Below are 24,530 nucleotides of genomic sequence, written 5' to 3'. Positions count from 1 at the left end.
TGTAAGGAAGAACCAATATCAGCCAACAATATTAATGCAGTATTAATGTCAAAGGCTATTTATTACTGAGCTGAGCAGTATACATGAAATTACTAAAGGGTTTAAACTAAATATGTCAATAATGTTCTCTCTCACTCTCTGCATCAGGCTGCAATGATAGGGGGAAGGTGTTTCTGTAACTAAACAGGCAGACAGTGACAGGCTTATAATCTTTCCCTGCTGAAAAGTTTTAAGTGGTGAATTCATGCACAGGGTTAGGGCCAGTGATGTCAAAACACTGTCATCTTGATCATAGTAATTGTTCAGCACATTAAAATACAAGTTGATATTATATAAAGTAATATGATACCAGTCACTAATATGTCTTCTTTAGTTACATTGTGCATTGTTGAATCTTGTGCTGTTACAATTATATTATAACTTTGATTTTTTTTCCTGCAACAATCTGAAAATTAAAAACTGTAGATGAAGTTTACTAGAAGTCATATTATGAAATGATACATAAAAGTGTGTATACACATGTGTTATGTGAATGCTTTTTAAGCCTATTAGACATGCCTATCAAATTTGCACTGTTTCTGTTAAGTGTTCACTTTGCTTTGAGTCAATTTTTTGACCTTGTCTGCAGCATTCACAAAGGGTTAAAGCTCAGCAAAATATAATAAAGTTCAATGGGAGTGATCATTAAGTACATTGTACACTATGCTGCAGGGAAACTTTTAGATGGGTTACTAATTCAAAATTATATTTCTCTAACACGAGATTGTCAGGAAACCCTCAGATCTATGAGAGAGGCATGGAGGAGGTAGCAATGAGAGAGGCACAAAGGTGGCAGCAATGTGAGAGGCACAGAGGGGCAGCAATGAGAAAGACATGGAGGAGGCTGCAATGAGAGAGGCACAGAGGGGGCAATAAGAGAGGCACAGAGGGGCAGCAATGAGAGTGGCAAGGAGGAAGATGCAATAAGAGAGGCACAGGGGGGGGCAATAAGAGAGACACAGAGGAGCAGCAATGAGAGAGACATGGAGGAGGCTGCAATGAGAGAGGCACAGAGGGGTCAATGAGAGAGACATGGTGGGGGCTGTAATGAGAGAGACATGGAGGATGCAGCAATGAGAGAGGCATGGAGGGTGCAGCAATGAGAGAGACATGGTGGGGGCTGTAATGAGAGAGACATGGAGGATGCAGCAATGAGAGAGGCATGGAGGGTGCAGCAATGAGAGAGACATGGTGGGGGCTGTAATGAGAGAGACATGGAGGATGCAGCAATGAGAGAGGCATGGAGGGTGCAGCAATGAGGGAAGCACTGAGGGGGAAATGAAAGATGCATGGAGAGGGTTGCAATGAGAGAGGCTTGGAGGGGACAGCAATGAGAGAGACATGGAGGAGGCAGCAAGGAGAGAGGCATGAACTAGGTAGCAATGAGTGAGACATGGGGGGCTGCAATGAAGGAGGCATGGAAGAGGAATGAGATAGACATAAGGGGTAAAAATAGAGAGATATGAGTGTAACAATACCAGAGTTTTTCTCTCTTGCAAATGATGACACTATGCACTTAATTTTAGACAATGGGTCCCCCTTGTCCTAGGTGCCGCAGGCCCCCCAAAGCCTTAATCCAGCTCTGTGTATAATCCTTGGAATGAGTAGTCTAATATAAAGGAGACTGTGATACCTATCTACTACAAAGCAACAATAGTTCCTTTATCTGTTACTATGACACCATAAAACCCAGTGTCATGTTACATGCTAGGTTAGTGTGGTAAAAACTACAACTTGTTCTGTCAGCTGTGTAGTGAGAGCTTTGCGATTGTAGAAAACAGTTGGATAACAATCCGTTATTTAATTATTTTACTGTTCTTTAGCTTGAGTTGAATTCTAACTCAATAGCCAGGTGACACAGAGACCAGGCAGCCACTGACAAACTACAGTCACCAAGTGCAACTATATTTAGGAAGAACAACTCTGTGCTATGAAAGGAATTCCTTATACACTTAAGCTACCAAATTGGGTTTATCTGCCAGCCCTGAGGCAGCTCTGAGTAAAACACAGAGGCAAAGCTCTTCAGAAACACATGTATCGGCTGCACTGGAAGTAACTTTGGCAAGATAAACACAGAGGAAAGTGTAAAGGAGAAAAGGTCCTGATCCTGTCAATCCCATCTGTTAGTCTATCTGACTTGTTCTCTTGGGGAAAAAATTGGTGTAAGGTAAGCAAGAAATATTATAATAATGTTAGTAGTAAAAATATTTATAATATACTATTAATCTGTTCTCATTTATCTGTATTTATTTGTAACCTTTCCCTGATTGTACAGCACTATGGAATGTGTTACCACTATATACATAATGATTATTAATTATAATAATAATGTTAAGAATAACTTAATCACTTATTACAACTGCTTGAGTTATTCCATGTATAGCTTTATTGTAGCCGAATATATATATTTGATTATCATGCACTGTTAGTTAAATGGCGCCACTATGTTAACATAAAAAAAGATTTTAGCTTGTATTTTTATTATTATTGTATGGGATGATATATTATTAGTGTATTGTTCCCCCAAGACTCTTTACTTCTATTACTTGTTATATTTAATCAGGAAGTAAATAACTAATTTTACATGCAGATAGCTCTTTCAATGGTGTTAAGTTATTATACAGTATATTAAAAGACGAATCCACATTGCGTTCAATTAATGGTATATTATTACCTAGTCACATAATATATGCAACATGATTAAACTGTTTATTATTGTGCATTTATCAAGGGTACCGGTAATAGCATTTTCAAACATATCCTAATTTTATACTTGTGGTTGGTCAATTGGTTATTAGTACAACAGATAAAGAGGTCTCTGTTCATAATGCTTATCATGAATGTTAAATCTTTGCAGAATAAAGGGTTTTAGACACAAAGCAGAATAACTAGGTCATTTATTGCTTAGTTCACAAGCTTGAAAGTAGTTCAGCTACTGCTAAATTAAATTGTTAACTGTTTGCTATACCCTTAAAATTAAAAGTGATAGTTCTTTAAAATCATCTTGGGTTAAAAGGCTGAGATAATGGAATATAAATTAGAGGTATTAGGTGCTATGTACTTTATACTTACTGTAAAACAGTACAGGTTTATCAAGATCACCTACTTATTAGTATAAATTGTATGTCTCTTGTAATAAACTGCATTCAGTTGCATGAGAAAAGTATATCTTGATCTTTAATCTAATTATAGCCTATGAGGAAACCTGCATAGAAACTCAGCATTGTGTTGAAGACATCAACCATAGCGCTACACTATGAATCTATTGACGTTAGACAACACAGACAATGAGAGTTTTACCCCATGCATAGTGGTCACAGTGTCAGTGTCATAGTTTCATGGTTCCTATTGACCTGCAAGAATATCTGTTACACTGCCTTCTAAATCTGCTCTGTGACACAACAGATTAATTGTATGACACTGGAGATCATTTGTGTGTGTTTTTAATTTAAGTTTAACATATGCTAAAAAACTATTTTCAAAAGCCAGTGAGTATGTAGCCTAATGCAAACACTGCACACATGGCTACATTAGGGTTCCATGGTTCAGGGAGTGCCTAAAACACACTTTTAATTCCCTAGTGTCAAACCCACATTGAGCACCAACCGCTGTCATGAAGGAAAAGCAGCTGACTTGTTATCTGTGAAGCTGCTGCACTTCCATGTCATTGATGGGCTGGGATAGGTTGGGATTTAAGAAGCAGGGGGGGAAAGTCGTAATGCCTTAGGGTGCACATTGAGCTTCTACCTGCTATGAATGCACATTAAACCTAGCATAAAGATTAACAGCAGAAACTAAAAATAGAATGACAGTGCCTCACATTTGTGAGAGTTAAAAGAGGGACATGTTTTAGCCCATGACCACTCCTTCCACCTTCATAAATTCTGTAAATGCATGGAGGTGTTTTTGTGTTGGGTACTAGTCCAGGTCTTACCCCTGTATGTATTCTACTCAGGTCATGCTTCCAGTAGATATTCTACTCCAGCTCATACTCCACCATATGGATTCTACCCCAGGTCCTGCACCCTTGGATAGTTTCTCTCCCAAACACTCCCCCATCTTATATAGATTCTCCATCCTGTCATGTAACTTCATATAGATTCTACGTTAAGTCATGTCCTCCTGTATTGATTCTGCCTTTGGTCAGTACAACTGTATTGATTCTTCCCCAGAACATGTCTGACACCGCTTTGAATACTATCCCAAGTTCATGTTAACCCCACCAAGCTTACCCTCAACCAGGGGAGGGCTGTCAAATTTTAAGCCGGGGGGCAAGACTCGACTCAGCAGCCTATTTTAAATGAAAAAAATGCAGGTGGCCCAGTGACCCGGCCCAAGGTAGCCCATTATGGGACCGGCCAGGGGGGCAGATGCCCCTCTGCCCCCCAGCCCAGCCTGCCCCTGCCGCCAATCCATTCTTCTCCAGGTCATGTCACTGTCTGACCCCCTTAAGTTAAACTTGACCCCTCCCCCGATTTGACTTACACTCCTATTCTGATCATACCTATTGGCAATAAATTCCATCTCTCTTCAGACTCAGAAAGTACTTACCTTGCCTGGTGAGGACAGGACATGGACAAAAATGACGCCCCGCAAGGCCAGGCAGCAGGCAACAGGCAGCAATGAGAATGATTGGTCTGTAACAGAAGAACTGTCCAGATAGCTCTAGCTGTGTCTAGTGCTGATAAGTTTTAACTCATGAGGCTAAGCTCCGAATTACACTATGTAAGGGTTGGGTAGCAAATCAGAGTGCAAGTGATTTATTCTGATTTGCTGCCAGACTGCCTGCGTCTGTTGGAGCCATTAGCACTATGCATCTAGCACTTCACCATTGCAATGTGAGACCTGTGCAGTCAGGGTTTGCGGCCAGGATAGGACAAACACACAGGGATCCGGCCAGGACTACCAGGTTCCAGCGGTAGACCAGTATGATTGGGCTCACTTGTTCTCCTAGAGTTGCAGAGGCCCGAGCAGTTGCTCTATTGCTCTAATAGCACTAATGCTCTTTTGCACCCTTTGATAATTAGACCCTCAGTGGAAGGATTCCTTTTCCACAGTACTTTTCTATTTACAAATTTCATCCTTAGAAAAATATTTTCCGCAGACTGGGATAGTATGTCCTTGATGAAATGCTGTTGATATACATAGTTCAATAATGAAGGATGGTAATTCTATACTTCAGAATGACATTCTGTTCACACCAACTGTATATCAATAGAATAGTGACGGAAAATATGTTAAGAAAGAGATGTACTGTATAAAGTAGAACAGAAGTGATTGTAAGAAGGTGAAAGTCTAGCAGTAGGGACAGTAGTAATAATATGCTGAAACATGCAATACAATATATTTGGCATCATAGTTCAGCAGAGTCCAGTGACCAGAATCTTCACCGATTCTTCATCAGGTTTAAGTTTGACCAAATAAATCAATGTATTCTGCCAACAACTAAAATGATAATGCATTTCTGATGCTAGCGTAAGTATACATACATATTAAATAAGGAATAATGAAAATAAACAAAACTGATTACAAACCACCAATGGGAACTCTGAACATCTATACCTTTAAGTCTTGTGCCTATTTGGCCTTTTTTTTTAAATAAAGTATATTTATTGATTTTTCTACACATGCAAAAGAGATAGACACACATAGGAGTGCCTGACTATATAACATAAACAATTCTAAGGGGAGGGTGGGGGTGGGGGGGCTGGCGGCATTGTGCTTCTGCTCCTCTGTGTCGGGATTGGGGTACTGGGCTATGATATCATTGTCTAGCGCCATGTACCCAGCCTATCACTGAGATAAAGCAGCAAGACATTTGCCGTGAGAACATATCTATTCAAAGGACATATACATTAAGACTGTTACAAAGCCATTTGAAGTGCAGCAAAGCAGCAGACATAGATAAGAGCAGTAGCAATGTACCATAATATTAATCAGCACAGCGACCCATCAGAGTGGCCATGCATTAACGTGACAGTGTCATGCAGGGCTGGAAGACCACCTCCTGACAAGAGTAGAAATTCTATAGTGAACATTACCCCAGGGCTCCAATATATACCCCAATATCCTAATCATCTTGGTGAGGATGAATAGCAAAGTTGGACTTGTACCAGGGATGCAAGACCTTATGATATGTGTTTATAGCCTCCCTACACTCATACATGAATCTCGCGTGTTTCCAAACATCATTTACCAGGGCAATGCAGGCAAAAAAACACTGGGGGGTTCTGGCACCATCCATCCCCGCACTATGATCACCATGGCAAGTGAGGGTAAATGGAATATATATTTAAACAGTGGTTTACCAAGATGCTCTTCCAGCTTGAGGCCAAAAAGACAGACCTGCGGGCATAAACCAGGGGCAGTCTCTAGCGTGGAGGAAATGCAGCGCTACACTGAGCCCCAGTAGGCATGTACAACCGGGATAGCCAGATCATGTGCCAAAAGGTGCCCAAGAAGGCACCACAGTTGTGGCAGTGGGAGTTGCCGCGGTGTCCCAGTGCACCTGCTGGAACCATAGGTAGGAAGTGGCCTTTCTAGTGCCACCAGTCATAATATTCCAGTCCTCATCAGAGATGTCACCCAGATCAGTGTCTCACTTAACTTTAAGAGGGTTCAAACCCTCCGGTGACAGCTGCGGGAGGAGTACAGCATATAAACAGATATTGCCTCTCACGAGCTGACCTGTGCACCAGACTCTTCAAGGGGGAATCCACTAGCTGAGGCATGTCCCTGCTAAACTGTGATGCCAGGCCATGCCTGAGCTGCAAAGATCGAAAGAATTGGGAGTTAGGGACCAAATATTCAGCCCTCAGCTGGACAAAGGAGAGATGGCCAGTGATATCTATTTGGCCTTTTACAGATCCAGACATTGCCAGTGGTACATTGACTATTCATTTACTACTGTAAGGCCATGCATACCTCTTGTAATGCAAAATACTGTGATTTTCCTTAGCTGCTTTAAACCCACCCCCACTTTCCACTTCTTACCTTGTGTGAAACATGCAGGGGAGGAGGGGTTGGTGGCATTATACTTCTGCTCCTCTGTTTCAGGGTTGGGGTACTAGGCTATGATATCATTGCCTAGCACCACGTTCCCGGCCTATCACTGAAATGAAGTAGCAACAGCCAGCAGCCAGAATATTCGCAGATCAGAATCGAAAGTTAAATGGATTAAATAGAAATTATGTCCCTCATTCATTTTTTTAGGTACCTCCTACTAAACATTGGTGCTCCTTAGGCACCTAGTGGTAATGCAGACCCTGTGAACACATGACACTACACCCCAATCTAATATGACCACTGAACATGATCCTAATTAACTGTTGCAGTTTACATAGATAAGTGTGAACTTGCACAGCATACTGAATATGAATAACATTGCATTTAGGTGAACATTTTTCACAAAACACTAACAGCCAATCAGACACTTACTTTTATTTTCTAACTAGAAGTCGACAGATAGAAGCTCATTGCTGATTGGTTGCTGTGGTTCTGGACAAATGTTTCACCTAAATGCAGTGCTAGTAAATACATCTTATTGAATGTTGCTTCTAACATATAAACCAAGGTATTGCTCAGTTAGTCATACTTATATATAAAAATGAGGGGCATAGATAAAGATGTAAACATTCATGTTCCTGGAAGTTGCCTCTACATTATTTTAGAGGTACACTTCCAGTTCCATATTTAATGGCAAACCACATAGATAAAAACTAAGGGCAGCAGAAAATGCAGGGACAGATTGGTGCATGTTACTGAAATACATATTTTCACTTTAAATCTCTGTAGGCTATATGGTCACCTTTTCTGCAAAGTCATAATGCTACCTGGGGTTGATCCATCAGAGTATATATGCAGTCAAACTGCTATCCCCATTGCATTGTTTGACAGCCATAACAGGGTTAACTGTTCACAAATGAAGAAGAGTAGGGTGGAACAAGACAATTTAAAAAAAAGAAAACGAACATAAATAAAATGCCATTATGGTTTAAAGGGTCAGACAAACTCACTACCAATCACAAAATTTATGCCACCAGCCAAAAAACTGAACCAGAAACATTTTTGGCTGCATAGAAATGGATGATGGGGTCATATCATCTTACATCCAATTTTGTAAAACCCTCTTTGTCCAGTAATACCTGCTAATTCAGTCTCTTGATTCCAAGAGGTTGTACAACTCCTTCGAGATATTTAATAAAGGAGGACTTCAGGCTTAAAATCACTGCATTATTACATTCTTAATTTATTTGGATATATTGCATCCTGTTTTTCTTTTTTTAGATAGCGGTAATCACACTGAATATAAAGCATAACACTATTAAAAAATATGGGCATATCCAGGTACATTTTACCAGGAACAAAGCTGTAGTTTTAGGGCTGGTCTTGGAAGCTAGACAGGTGGCAATCGGTTGGCATTGAGGAGTTCTTTGCTAAAGCCAGCAAATCATTAGCCTAAAATGATTTATCTTACATTGTATTTGATCTAGAAATACATTCTGTTTCTTCAGAAGTAAACTCAGGTGTGTATTATTTGTTAGGGGGTTAAGTAATTTAAGGTCTAAACACCTGACAGGTCCATGAATTATATGAAAGCATGTTTATCTTCTTGATCAAACATCACAAAGCACACACAAAATAAAACAACCCAAACAAACAGCATTATACATTATGGCTGCTAAACAAAGCATTTAACAGACATCTCATATTACAAAGCTCTTAGATTTTGTTGAACAGCACAGAACAAATTTCTGAAACTTGCTTCAGTTTTTTCAGTTATAGAAATGTTGTTGGCACTGCACAGAGAAGATAAACTTTACAATTTGCATTGGCAAAGACAGACAGTTCCATGCTGCATGTATTTGTACAAATGCCAAGTTTGTTAAAATGGAATATTTTGTTGCCAGCAAAGGTCAAAATGTATCAAGTGATGAATACACTGTATATTATTTGCTGGATCTAATTTCTCCCACATGGTGTTGTAGGTGCCTATTGCTAAGCCACTGCTATAAAAAGACTGAGGATTAAGGGAGTTTCTTCCATAGTAAAACAATCTGGATAGCTGTATATAGATTTTCAATGAAGAAATGGTTACATCCATTTTTTTCAATCTATTGGAACATACTATAATTAAGAAGTCAGGACCTTGGAGGAGAAATTCTATCTTCAATGCGCATCTGTAGAAACAAATTTTACAGTCTCCTCACATTGATGCTTGCCACTTCCTTTGCATGTATCATTTTACTTTATTTCTGCCCTAATACTCCTTATATATAGCAGTGATTCCCAACCAGGGTGTTAGGGAACATTTGTGTATCAAGACATCAGACTGGATCTTTCAGAAGAATTACAAAAAAAACAAAAAACATCTCTGCTTTAAGGATTATATATATGAACTATATTTCATTATAATACTCATATTTGTCCATTATTCTGGTGTGTCAGATAAAATGAAGCATGTGCCATCTTTTTTGGCAGGTGTGTAACAATTCCAGAATGGTTGGGGAACACTAATGCCTGGTTGGTGGTGCCATTGCTTTGAAACAGAAAACTATGACATCTATGTCACCTATTTTTAATTCATTAAAGCTACCACATGCTTCCTTTGGCATGGTAGATACTGTTAAAATATTATAGTTATACATTCCCACTAATAATACTAATTTAAGGGAATTTAAATTTAATACTAGGAAAATAAAAGTTCATTGTTAGAAATTTCTAGGAATTAAAACCTGTCTTAGCTAAAGAAGGAGAGTGTCAAAGTGTCAAAGAGCCCTATAAGGCCAGAGCACTAAGTGCAGCCTTCACTTCCTGACCTGGGACATTATAGTGAGCTGTGCTCACTATAATGTCCCAGCTATTTGGGAAAGATGAAAGCTGGAAGTAGAATCATTATAAGTCATTTAGGTAAAAAAGAAAAAGCTAATAATTCATTAAATTCAACTGTTTACCTCAAAAGTAATTGAACAATCCTGGAGATGCTGGTAAATGTTTACAATTATAAATTAAATTAAATTCTCCTGCAATCAATATTCTAGGATGGTCAATCATGACATATATCATTGCTGATTTTAACAGTGAAAGTAGATTAAAAAAGACTGCGGTCCTTATTTGTGTTCAGATGTACGTCTGTTTGAGTGCCATAACTTGCGTGAAGTTGCTCTGCACATGTTCAGAAATGGACCTTACGCCAATGAACATAACTGCATGCAATTAAATTCTGAATGCAAATGACATCTATGACTGTCTACGACTTGAAGGGCGGAATGGGGGTGAATGAATTTAGGTAATGTACAGTGAGGGTGTGCCTAGGGCATTCCAATGCAGATGTGACCAATTTATCTTAGGTTTCACTACATTATTCTACCAGCTGGAGGGTAGATGGAAGTGCCAACTGATAGTGATGACTGTCACGACATTTGTATGCAAGTCAAAGAGTATAAAAATGCATTGGATATACAGTACACATTAAGAACATCTTGATTTATGTATTTAATGGAAAAAAAATTAAACATATTCTATTAATGATTATGGTATTGTGAGCTGTTAATTTATTTTATAACATTTATTTCCCCATGTGTTCTGATGGGATATTACACATATGCATGTGCATATCCTGTGTTGTGCTCTGTCTTTTAACACACGGCAAGTACTGTGTAGACAGAGCATAATTACACCCAGATTCAAATTGAAACATATCTAGAGATCTGATTGGATCTGCATATGGTTGGAACTACGCTCAAGTTCCATGCTTGTTTTTTAAACGTTAGTTGCATGCAGGTTGTCGTCTGAGCATGTATCAGGCCCTGTATGTGCATACATGGCACTTGCAATATTTTTTAATTTTTATTATTACTATTGTTTATTTGTAATGTCACCATATCATACAGTGCTTTCTGGTGAATATTGAAGATTTATCCTACAGACCATGCTCTCAGTCTCTCTGTGTTTTTTGGAAGGACTGTAGAGAGGCATTAAATGCAGTGACAATATGTTTGCACTGTTTGAAAGTGTTCTTTATTTTGTATGCTGTTTACAAATTTAGTGATTTGATAGTTGATCAGTTATTTGGATCAGGTGAGTGATGCCGTTGACTGCTGTCTCCTGATCCACATAGACTAAAGCTGGGTAAAGACTACAGGTTTTTCAACCAATTATCGTGTGTCACAAGATAAACGACTGTTAGTTCCGATATTGCATTATTGTGTACGTTCCCACGATCATGTTTTATTGCACCAAAGCACATTGTATCGCTTGATTTGATTTTATAAACTGACCAAAATCAGTATCAATGATGTCGGGCAAATGTGGAAGTGTGTATGCACTCACGACCAGCGGTGTAGGCAGATCTCTATGGAGTGTGCAGAGTCACGATCTTCTCAGCAGATGGTTATGACAGATGAAGAGCACAGATCTGAAGGTAAATCATGTAGTTGTACACATGAATCTGCATGCTCATCAGGACTTTCAGTTGCTGGTAAAATCGTTACAGAAATCACATCTGCAGTAATTTTCTGTAGTGTGTACCCAGCTTTATTCCTGTAATCCCTGATCAGGAAACCTTGGCGTCTGTGTTGGCACATTTCTTGAGTATCATTGCAATCCATTCCTGGCATTGAGGTTTCTTGTTGTCTTTTGATTTAATCCCTAATTCACTTTTATTCTAACCTGCAGTTTTACTATATGTTGCTTGTGTTTACTTTTCCTTTTTCTATTCTGCTTATGCTGATACCCTCAAATCCCTTCCTCACATTGCCTCTCTGTCTGTCACTGCTCCCTGACTTAAATAAACTAATAGGTGTTATAGAATCAATGCTTCCGGATTCATAATGAAACAAGTTTACTGCTTTTTATCTGTTTTAAGGATACCATAATCTCCAAAGTGTTCAAAATCTAAGAATAGTGCAATGGATTTATATTCAAACCATTTACCAAGTGTCTATTGATGGCCCAGTGATTTATTTTCCAGCTAATGTACACTTAGGACAAAGGGACAAGTAAAGAGGCGAGTACTACCCAAATATCCAAAGTCTGCTCTATATCAGTACAAAAGTAGTTGCCTTTATTTTGTGAATCAACTTTTTGAATCTTTCATGCATTGGACCTATCGTGGGTCTTTCTTCTGATGTTTCTCTTAGCACCATCTTCCTTTTAACTCCACTCAGAATGTTGTTCTACTTGTCACATCCGTCAGTGACTGATTTTTCTCGCTTGCTAGAATCTTCGCCCCACAAAGCTTCTCTGCCTGTCACTTCTCTTCCTGTCTGAAAATATTATTTCTCAGGATGGCATTAACAGGACAAAACCAATAAAAAATAGATACTTTCCTGTTATCTGGAGCCATTTTGTAATTTATGCCATTTTTTAAATTTATTTTCCAGAGACCAGAAAATTTTAATTGCATCCAAAAGTGACTCGAATACGTTGTCTTCTCCGATTTCCAGTCTCCAAATGTATTTGGCTAAATACGACTTCAAATGCTGCCGCGCTGTTCTTCTGTGCCGTTTTTTCCGCCATTTAACAGATCCCCACATTCCTTCAACACTCTGAGTATGGACATCAGTGTCAGGATCGACAAAATTGTAGCCATGATTTACTTTGAAATGTTGAAATCCGGCTTTTTCCAGTTCTTCTGTCTTGTAATCGTGCCAACTATCTGAGTATATTATAGAGCCTCTTTCGATATTGTCCAAAATCGCCATCATTAACGTTTCCGCACTGCGATCGTCCACTTTTATCAAAAAGCACTTGTGCGTCTCCAGACAGAGTCCTCCGAAGATCCACCGCTGAGGAAGCAATCGGCCGGCATTGTTCTTACGCTTAGTAAACAAGCTCTCGTCGTTTTCGACACTTAATCCTTAGCCTTTGATCTTCTGTTTTGGCTGTTGATTGAGGTACTTGGCACAGATGTCTCGCATGTTTTTTTGTTCATGCCCAATTTCTCTTTGCACAACCTGATCGATGTCAATTTCTTGACTCAGCAATAGAAGAAGCGAACAGTTGTCACGAATGGTAGATGACTGTCAGTGAACCAATTTCCTTGGCGAATGTTGACTTTCTTCTCGACAAGTAGATTTTCTACAATTCCAAGAAATACCCAAATCAAAGTAGAGCTTCATTTCTTGATTTCTTTGTCGCAGTATCCTAGCTGGTAGTATTCCTTGCTTTTGCATAAATGCCACAGCCTCTCTTTCGGTAGAAGGCAGAATGAATAAATTAATTTTTGTATTTTTTTTTTTTTTAAATGGCTCCAGATAACAGTAAAGTTTTAAATGTCAGTTGAAATATTTTTTTTCAAATAATTTATAAAAATAACCATTTTTTTCAAATGGCTCCAGATAACAGGAAAGCACCAAAATACTTTTTCCTTTGAATAAAGTATTTTCTTAATACATACATGGTTTAGAATATACTTTTAATTTTTAAAGTCAAGCTTTTTTTAAAACTTTATTCAATTCCCCCCATTAGTGGAACTGAAAGCGCAGATCATGGCTTTCAAATTTGCATGTGCACAATTGGAGAGACTGGCTCCATTAAGTGGAAACTTTTATCACTCCAGGCCAGTATCATTGGAGTAGTTGAGTATTGCTCAGATGTCTTCTGAAATGTTTGTTGTTAAATTATGGCAAAAAGTAATTCAGAAATCAGACTTATCATTGCCATCAAGGTCCTTTTCATAAATGTGAACTTAAATTATTTTACTACTTGATAGGTACACTCTTTTCTTTACACCCTCCTTGCCCGCTATAACTCTCGCTATTTATCGCCCCCTTCAGAAAGTACCCTCATTTATTGCACCTGTTAGTATCTCTAATGGCTCTCGTCTTGTGTAGGAAATTAAAATTATGTCCATGCGTACACCCCTTTCTGTGTTTGGCCAGACAAGGGTGATGTAGCTGGGGCTTGCTCCGGTCACATGGTGCTCATGAACGTGAATGCAGTTATTAGTTAACCCTGGCTGCCTTACGCAATGTTCAAAGGCACATTGACATTTTTTTTTCTGTGTACATAGACATGTTATTCTACACTTTCACTCCATGCTAGCTGCACAGAATTTCTCATACTGCTTATATTCCAATTACTGTATTGCAATGTAATATTTATTCACTTTTTCACAATTAGGCCAAATATTGAGAGTATTCAGAATGTAAAATATCAATAATATATCTATGTACTAGTCGCATTTTTGTAGAGCACTACAGGAGTTCAGCACTATATCAATCAGAGACTGCTATAGTTTGGCTGTACTGAGGGGGCACACCATCCAGACCTTCCCATAAAGAGAAGGATATCCTTGCCTCTGAGAGGAATTACATGTGTTATAAGATCAGGGTGTTTTTCAAACTTAGAAAAAGGACTGAATGATTTCCCAAATATATTGGGGACAGTGGTGACCAGTATGGTGTATACCTAGTCCCATCTAACCCACATGTTGGGGTGCCTAATGCTCAGCACTGAGGATCAATAGGGTTGGATCAACTATATAGAGCCAGGCCCTATCACCTCTGTGCATTTATTTGAGTAAAGACTGTATAAACTGTCATTCCCCATCCCTTGTTCATGCCCTCCTGAAAAGTTTACTGACTTTCTTTCTCGCTTACTTCTGCAGTTTTTAGTCATACATTTATATCGACAGATTTGTTTATTTTCGTTCCCCTGCAATATAACAAAATAAACAGCTGCCAGCTTACACAATTACATGGCTGAAAAGCACAGACTGAAGCCACAAGATAAAGCAATGTAATTAGTAATAGATAGGCATAAAACCTTTAAAGCCTGGTTAGGTTAGGCTTGTAATAACAGGAACTTTCAGAAAAGTATGCTCTCGCTATAATAAATATGATATGTTTGTATGACACAAAACTACAATATATAATTTACATCACCATCTGAATCGGAAGTTTACCCTATTTTGTAATACATCTTCCTTTCATATCTCAAGCACAGCTCTCACAAATCTTATCAGTTGATTTATTATAGTTATAGCTGTCCTGATCTTCAGAAAACTAACAGTGCTGCACCAGAAATTTTGATCTTTTATTATGTATTGTTATAGTTTCTTGAGCCCTTTCTGGAATAGGCAGTAGGATCTTCTAAAAGTCTATGTGAAGAAATAATGATAAAAATCTTAACACTACTATTGAATCTTAACAATGTTCTGTTATTCATGGCGACCCATGCAGGGCTGCTACATCTTATGCTCGGTACACACTACAGAAATTTCGACCAACTTTTTATGCCGAGCGATTTTACATGCGATCGATGGTCCGATCGCTCGGTCCATGGACTGCATACACACTAGCCTTGTTTAGGACGATAAAGGGAAGAGCGGACGTCCCTTTAGCGACTTTTTACAGCCATGTTGTCTTGAGCAATGCCTGTAATTTCGTACTTACTGTTGTGAATTGGTCGGAAGTTTATACACACTACACAGCGGAAACAAGATTGGAACGAAAATATTAAACGGTACGACCAACCAAATGAGGCGACAATCATCCATTTGGGCAGACTTTCGACCATCGTGTCACTGCACACACTGACCCGACTTTTGAATGAGCGGTAGTATGTGGGCTGATTTAGCCGATTATTGGATGAAAACTGTGTAGTGTGTACCCAGCTTAAGGGGAGGGAGGGGGGTTACCCCCCTCCATCCACATGCCCCCAGAGACATCCAACCCTGTGTATGATCAGGGTAATTAAGAATATTGGTACTCCTAGAGTGGCAGCCTTGTCACCCCTGTGGTGCCAGTATAAGACCGCTTTCCATTATATTAAAAGAGTAAAATAAAATAAACACACAAATAAAAATTGCTTGGTTTTGTTTTTAAAAAACCCCTCCCTTACCCTTGTTTACCCTTTTATTAACATAAAATAAATTATTCTTCTTTCATGATTCGTGGATGTGCAGTGATTAAATAAAATTATTTTCTCTTTCTTTGTTTTTGATCCAAAGTAGTCTAATTAGAAATAAAAATTTGTCTTCATTCTTGGTACTTTGTAGTCCAATGGGAGGAAAAAAAAACAGAAACAAATACGCGAGCACACAGTTGCTGTCTACCACTCAGTGAGTAATACATGCAGCTGCCCTTCAACAACAGCCAAATATAAGCAAATTCCAACAATTGCTTGTAAATAGCTGGTGATAAAGGGGGAGCATCATGTACTCCTCCTGGCTTATACACCACATCACTAGTGATTACTTGAATATTTATTGATATGGGAAAAGACAATTAACAGTGCAGTGGAGCTCCACTCATTTCAATGGCTCATTCATTTCCATGGGCTTTATTTTTTAAATGAATAGGAGACACTCTAAAATTTAGAAAAATAAATATCTAAAATCTCCACAATTTACTTGATTTTGAAGAAAAATGATGCTTGGCATATTATAGAATTTGGACAATGAATTCACAATTTTTGCTTGTTGCGATTTTGATAAATTTAAAACTAATGGAAAAAAAAAATCAATCTTATGTAGATTCCCCTTTCAAATACATAAATCAGAGCAACTTGTCCGGCATACTGTTTATTTTTTCTATTGGACAAACCATCTCTTTTCCAATGCCCTTGAAAGACCAATTTTTAGAGGCAGGAAATGTGGTCACGGGAGACCAGTACACATCTTATTTTTCTTGTGCTCGGTTTAACCTCCAGATTGTGATCTCTATTAGCCTGTAAGGGAATATTGCATGTTTTATTACTCCTCAAAGCACTGAAGACAATACTAGTGCTTTACAAATGAATAGCAAAGATAAGACTAGGTACACACTGTAGGAAAAATAAACTATTATCAATTTACAAATGACAGGAAAATAAAAATACCCGAACAGCCTGCCAATTCATGTGTACACACTGTACACAATTACCTTCAGATCTGTGCTCTTCATCTGTCATAAGCATCGGTTCGCTCCAGGGATCGGCTCCCATGCTCTCAGACTGCATTTCAAGGCATGTGAGTCTGCCCCCCATCTGTAGTTCCAACTCTGTAGAGTGAATACACAGTGCAGAATATGAATGACAATGACACTGTTCCTTCATTGAACAAGATTTTCAAGTCAATTTGAAAACCTCGATCAACGATTTTATGTGCTTTGGATTGATGATCATTCATCGTTCCAGGGTACACACTACTGTGATATTGGGCCAATCAGTCGTTTATCATCTGATTGGCCCGATAATCGGCTGAAAACGTAGTAGTGGGTACCTAGTCTAACTGAGATTACCTAAAGCAGCTTTATTAATGGTTCCTATTGTTCTGAAATGAATGATTACACATAAAAGCACAGTAACATATGTGATATAAGGTTCCATAGTGACCGCCCACGCAAATATACCAATAGGTATGAAATGCTACATAAAATGCTTGTATTCATACTGTATGGTTGAGTGAAATAAACATATTATAAATGTGCTCCACAACCTCAACCTGACCAGAAGCTGCCATTATTTCTTTTCTCAGTCATCATTAATGTATTGTAGATGATGAGTAAATAACAGTACACGGAAACCAAAATGTACTTTTTCTTCACACATTTTTGTTTTAAATTCATATTCAAAGGAGGTACCAACAAATTCTGATGTAGTATGGATTTTATTTATTGCCTATTCTCTACCAGTTTGTAGAAGTTGTCATTGACGAGTATGACTGTTACTCTGCAGGACTCCTCCTCTAATCTAATATATATAAGCCTAGCGATGTGTCTTAGTGTGTGTGTGTTTTTGGAAAAAACTATTTTCTCAAAAAGGGCTCATCCAATTGACCTGAAATTTGGTATACTGACATTATTTGACAAAAAAATTATAATAGTGAAGTCAGTTAACTTCCATCATCCCCCCTTCCCCCCGTGGGAGGGGTAGTAAAGGCTAAATTTACCAGTTGAGGGCTCAAACTCTTGACCGTGTGGGTATTTATTTACCAGAGCCTGTGTTTGGTCATGGACAATTGTATGTCGCATTTTCACGAGTACGGAGAAAAAGTGATGTGAAAGTGCAGGTTATGAATACTGCCCTTCAAGTAAGACTGATTGAGCACAGTGATAAGGTGTTTAGCAGAAACGTTGTGTATTGAGAGGATTTAGAACAGTAAGACGATGGAGATTAAGGATGTGGCGATGAAGATGAAGGAAGAGGTGATGGTAGAAGAATGATGAGGTGGTGACATGTGGACAAACCCACGTTAAAAAAGGGCGCTTACGTCGGGAAGTAACGCTCTTCCCCTGAGGAGGCCTGGGCTAGCCCCAAATGCATGACAAGAACCTTTTTAACACCTTAAGTAGCTTGATTTGACTAGAATGCATGAGTATCATGCACGGGTTAACTTGTAATGAATATTTATGTATGAGTTCTATACAAATGAAATGAAAAGTATTGTAAATTTTATGCATAATTAGATCTGCCAAAAGAATAAATACCATTAATTTTTGCAGCAAGGATCTCTGCATTTTTTAAAACAATTCCCTTCTTTCTGCCACCTGCCCAGAATGTAATGCCCAGTGGGACAGCTACTTGAGGTTGCCTCATTGTAGGCCCACCATTGCTTGCACACTTGGATGTCTAGCTGAATAATAGTTCCGTGTTGCTATACAGTAACAGTTTACTCTAGCAGGGCTTCCTCCAAAAACCCTACACAATGGACAGGTATGAAAAGGAAGGGTTATTTATTGAGGATTTACTGGTATTTTAGAAGTGTCTGGGGTAGACTTGGAATAGCCAAAATACACAGATTAGATTGGACAAAGGGCTATTTTCTGCCGTGATCAAAAAATATTTCTGGGTAAACAACATTTAAAAGCAATAGAGTAAAATGTAAATACATTGAAAGGGTGACACAGAAGTAACATAGTTGTACCATATCATGGGGACTTACGTTCAAATTGTATTATTCTACTCACCTTGAAATAAAGGTTTGTTGAGTTGATATGCGCATTGACCTGTCAGTCTGCTGTCTGCAGAATTAAGGTGCAGTAAATGACTTAGGGGTAGATTTATCAAACCTTCTAAAAATGAAATGTGGAGGTGTTGATAAATCTAGCTCTTAATGTTAAGTGTAGCATCATAAAGTTTTCAGTTGGCTTTCAGTTCTAGTTGGTAATCATTGTGTTCTTGGTCATATTATAACCTTGTCATTTCCCAGAAAACAAGCCTTGGAAATAAGCAGATCTTGTGAGCCGTAATCTAAAGTGCTCTGATTCAATCAACTAATAATAGTTCTTGTACTTTGAAAAAATGTTTTGGATGAAGATAAATCATTCAGAATCCATTGAACCAGTTTTAATACTTAAAAGCCCATTGTGGTAAAATTGTGAACACAATTTAGCCATTGTTTTTAATTTTTTTAATAGTATTTTAAATATTATTTAGGCCTGATTCATGTTTGGATGCAACTAGCATTGTTAAAAAGAGCACATGTGTTTTGATTTGAAACTGGGTATCAATACACTCTGTCTATTCGTTGCTTGCCTTATGTAGATACACAAACTAGAGATGCTCGGGCTCGGTTCTCTGAGAACTGAGCCCACCCGAACTTCGCCGATCCGAATTCCAAGCCGAGCTGGCTCGGTACCTTCGCGCGCCCATGGAAGTGAAATCAAGGCAAAAAGTCATTGTCGCGTCATCGGATCTTGCGAGTTTTGGATCCTATAAGTACCGCTCTCCACGGCGATCCAGCGCCATTTCTCAGAGAGACACAGAAGGGGTAGCACGGTTCTTGGCAGTCTCTAGTGCAGTTTGGCAGCGTCATAACTAAAACAGAAAGAGGAGGGAATGGCTGTTTTCTTAAAAGTCTCCAGTGACATTCTACTGAGTTATAGCTCACACAGAAACAGGATAGGTCCATTGCTCCGTTCTTAATTGTCATTGTTGAAATAGAAATAACAGGGCTGTCAGTGTTCTTCAAAATCTGCAGTCAGATTGTACTGTGTTATTATAGCTCACACAGAAACAGGAGAGGTCCATTGGTCCATTGCTAATTGACATTGCTGAAATGGAAATAATAGGGCTGGCGGTTTTCTTCAAAATCTGCAGTCACATTTTACTGTGTTATTATAGCTCACACAGAAACAGGAGAGGTCCCAGTTTTGTTGCCAGTCTACAGTCTATGTGGCATTGCTTCATTGCTAATTGTCACTGCTGAAATAGAAATAATAGGGCTGTCAGTGTTCTTCAAAATCTGCAGTCACATTGTACTGTGCCATAGCTCATACAGAAATAGGAGGGGTGGCAGTGTCCTTGTCACTCTCCAGTCTTCAGTCACATTGTTCTTGTCACTCTTCAGTCTCAGTCATGATGATACTAATCCCTCTACGTCATGTGCTAAAGCCTATGTTCAAGTGCACAGTGGTTTTAAGTCAGGGAAACAAAAATATAAAAAAAAGCTTGTTATTTTTAAAGAAAAACACCTTTCTAATAAAGGTGAAAGTTTACTGTAGAAAAGCATAAAATTGCCAACATGCCATTCTACCCAAAATATTACCAAGCATACCAGCATCAGCTAGCTCCCTTCTTTCAGCAAGATCCCAGCACCTGTAATCTACACTGTCATCATCCTCACCCTCATCAGTGTGTACATTAACCTAACACAATACTAATTCATCCACGCTGGAATCCACCATTACAGAAGTCTCTGTGCTTTGATGTAATTGCCGGTAATGCCCTTCCCTGTTGAATTTGTAGTTCATTTTACGAAAGAGCTGTCACGATTTTTGGACAATTCTTTTACACCAGACCAAATGTCAAAATGTTGTGCTGAATCATCTGCATCACCACTGGGTGTCTTGGGAAAGCTAAGTTATTTCCAAGCAGCAGTTGACAAAGAAACTGAGGGACGATGAGTCTTCGTGTCATGTACCACTTGAGCTGTCAGCTTGCTGACCAGGAGCTCATTGCATCTCTTGAAATCTGGGTCAGCTGGAAAGAAAGAGAACACATAAATCTTAACCTAGGATCATGCACAGTTGCCAAAATGTAGTGATCTGATTTCAAGATGATGATAACTCTCGGATCCTGGCGAAGCGAATAAAGTACTTGATCTATAAGTCTTATATAATTAGCGGAATTGCTTAGTTTCATTTCCTCCTTCAATTTCTCTAGCTGCTTTTCCAAAAGTTTAATTAGGGGAATCACTTGACTCAAGCTAACAGTGTCTGAACTCACTTCACAGGTGACTACTTAGAGTGGTTTCAGCACCTTGCACAACATGGAAAGTATTCTCTACTGCTCTGGACTAAAGTACATTACCCCTCGAATTTGATTCTTCTTGCAGCAGTTGCAAACTCCTACATGCTGTTGCAGAATGACCCAAATTATTTTTGGACACAGTCAGCATCTCCTGCATGTCATTGTGTCAAGTTCATTGTGTGAGCAAAACAGGGAATGTGATGGACTTCTCCCCACTGTAATGCTCTCACAATATTGGTGGTGTTATCATAAATGACATATCCTCAGGAGAGTCCAAGCGGGATAAGCCATGTTGCAATGACATCCCTTAGTTTTTCAAGGATCATGCACAGTTGCATGATCCTTCAGGCCCCGGTGCAGGGAAGCGGGGAGGAGGGAACCGGGGCCCAGAGTTCACTAGTTCCCCATGCAGCGGCCCCATTATCTCCATGGGCCCCTTTGCACCGCACCTGCTGCACTAATGGTAGTTCTGCCACTGCCCATGGCTGCCTTTGTGTTGATTCTCCCCACTAGTGCTGAGTCATTGGTCTCAAACTCCACAGTAATTAAACAAAGTTATGATTTCATTACGCTGACAGGCATTTGTGCCAAAACACATTTACTCTCGCACCCCCAGCAGAAGTATGGGTGCATGTAAATTAAGTAGAAAAGAGTAATTTCCTATAAAATTTTGGGTTTAGGATAACTACACAAAAGTTCTTACAAACACAATTTTTCAACACATACATTTGTCTGTGTTTATGTTTTTTTGGAGGTACATTGTTCCCATCATATTTCCATTAAAAATGTATTTATTTTAAACCTCAACACACATTTTGAACCTATTTTTATGACTCACAAATAAAATATTTTAGAATATGTGAAAAACAAACTTTGAATTTACATCACAAACATGTCAATGAACAGATCTGCTGGGTATTGTAGAATAGGAAAGAATAGACATCTGCGGATCTACATAGTCTGCACAAATGGCTAAGGTTATTGGCTTAACACATAATGGGTGGTATTTATGAAAACCTGTGCACAGGTAACTGTATCTGCAGCAACCAATCATATTCTGTCATTTTTCTAGTAAAGTTTAAACCAGCTGTTATGGTTACTTGTGTACATATTGTTACAAATGTCTATAAAGGAATGACAGGAATCAGCATGTTTCTATACTAAAATACAAGTGTATACAGCAAAGGGCTAGCAAGTCCTAACATTATTTATATTACTGGTAATCCATAGGTGTACAGTCTGGAGTTATTAATGCTGAGCGCAACAGTTTCCTTGGTGTCATGAATGTGTAGTGCAAGTGGTATAATTTCTAACTGTTAATTATTCAACAACAGAGCTCAGGTGTTCTTGCTCTACCATATAATTGGTGGAAGTATCCAGGCAACGGTGAAAGTGAGAAGCATTGTGTCATTGCCCATGAAATGAATGAGCATTAAACAGGTACATGTAATCTGATTGTTTTATCTTTGTTTGCAGAAAGGAGATCCCAGCTTTTAAAATGTCTAAACAGCCAGCATCAAATGTCAGATCTATCCAGGTATGTTTTTATTAAATGGGTTTAAAACAATATACCATTAAATTTTTGTTGCTTGCAATTTGGTGTCAACATTTGTCAGGTACTTATATATTCTTTTTGCATATGAGTTCATCTAATTATGCATAACTGAGCATCACAATGCACATTCCATGTGAGAAACAGCAAAACTTTCACCACTGAGCATTGGACATTTTTGTTGTTCAGGTTCAGACTGGGACTAAAAAGCAGCCTTGGCATACAAAGCACATTAGTCCATTACTGTGTCTATCATCTCACTATTGAGTCTACTGGTGCCACTGCTGGGCCAGTACACCACTAGGGGTGGGTTCAGACAGTGTAGTGACTGCTGCCTATTACTCATGTATTAAACACAGGTCTAGGTGACTAATTGCAGCTCAGTACACATTTGAAACATATCCAGACCAACACACTAACACTCTCAGACACACCAGCGCTTCTGTCAAATGTCAGAATTGCCAGAATTCCTGATTCACATGACGGTTTTTACATTATTAAGGGCTGGAGACTCTCTACTGACTGTGCATTATTTCTGCATATTTATGTTTACGTATTCTAAATGTATTATTGTAGAGCTTTGTTTGCATTAAATTAGCCATTCATCATTCAAATATTGTGAAATAAAAAATTGATATAGATTTTTTATATATTCAGATTTCTTATTCTTTTTATTTTCAAACTGGTTAGAACTTTATCTGTTAGCAATTGTTGTCTTTCTGCCCTATCCTGCTCTAAGATCTTGCTGTCCTAACAGCAGAATAGGACATAAGCTCCCTCACTGTTAATAGTAGCAAGCTGGATGCGCGATGAATTTCTACCACCTATCGCTCACATCATCAAAATGGATTTATACCGTGGTGTTTCTCTCTCTGGGGTTAAGAATGTAATCCGGACAGTAGATAACCATTTATTTATTTTAAAAATGTGTTTATTTACTTTTATGGTGTAGTTATGCTAAAATCTAGGAAATTACAGGTCCACTTTAATCAATGGAACTATTGTAAGCAAAAGGGAAAATAGTGGATCTGTTGTAAAACGGTTGTATCTGTTTTAATCACACATCCAACAATAATAATATGCACATAGAAATACCAACAGCATGCTTTGTCTTTGACATATTAAATCTAGTTTGCTGGTGCTCCCTCTTTTCGGGACTAATCTAATGATAATCGGCCATTATATTGCTTTAACTGCATTAACCGAGGATAAGTAAACAAAGCAGCATAGTCAGCCTGATTCATTAAGGAAAGTAAAGCAAAAAAATGAGTACCTTTGCACCTTGGCAAAACCGTGTTGCATTGGAGGGGGAGGTAAATTTAAAATGCGATCACAGATTTATAGTTGGGATAGGGTATGTCCTAGATCAACTTTAAATTTCAGTGTACAAATAAGCTATCAACTATTCGTGTGCTACATGAATAAAAAGACAGTATTTAACTTATGTGCAAAGTAAAAAAACTAATTTGCACCCCTTGCATTGTAACATGGTTTTGCCCAGGAGAAAACTTTTTTTTGCCTTACTTACCTTAATGAATCAGGCCCAGTCTGTGTGTAACCTAACTGATGTCACTTGCTGCTAATTGTCTATGGAACATAATCACAACACTATGTAATTGTTTTTCCCATTACAGCAAGGAAAAAAAAACAACAACACTAAGTAGCATAAGCAACTAGCTCATCCCTTTACTTGGAACCTGATAAGATAAAAAGCTGAGAAGCGACGACATATCTTAAAAATAGCATCATTCCTAATTCTCCA

At 38.5% G+C, this 24,530-nt stretch overlaps 1 protein-coding gene across 1 annotated transcript in view; it reads left to right on the top strand.

Annotated features, from left to right (window-relative positions):
• Window positions 1-1,985: 1,985 nt before the first annotated feature.
• SMPX (small muscle protein X-linked) overlaps window positions 1,986-24,530 on the top strand; it is a 59,677-nt gene continuing 37,132 nt past the window's right edge. The window contains exons 1-2 of the mRNA XM_075196564.1: window positions 1,986-2,206; window positions 22,693-22,753. Of these exons, the coding sequence (XP_075052665.1) occupies window positions 22,715-22,753 (39 nt within the window). The 5' untranslated portion in view covers window positions 1,986-2,206; window positions 22,693-22,714. The remainder of the gene's footprint in view (window positions 2,207-22,692; window positions 22,754-24,530) is intronic.

This window comes from Mixophyes fleayi, chromosome 2 (assembly GCF_038048845.1).
Source record: "Mixophyes fleayi isolate aMixFle1 chromosome 2, aMixFle1.hap1, whole genome shotgun sequence".
Taxonomy (NCBI): domain Eukaryota; kingdom Metazoa; phylum Chordata; class Amphibia; order Anura; family Limnodynastidae; genus Mixophyes; species Mixophyes fleayi.
This window is presented reverse-complemented; position numbering and strand designations above follow the sequence as displayed.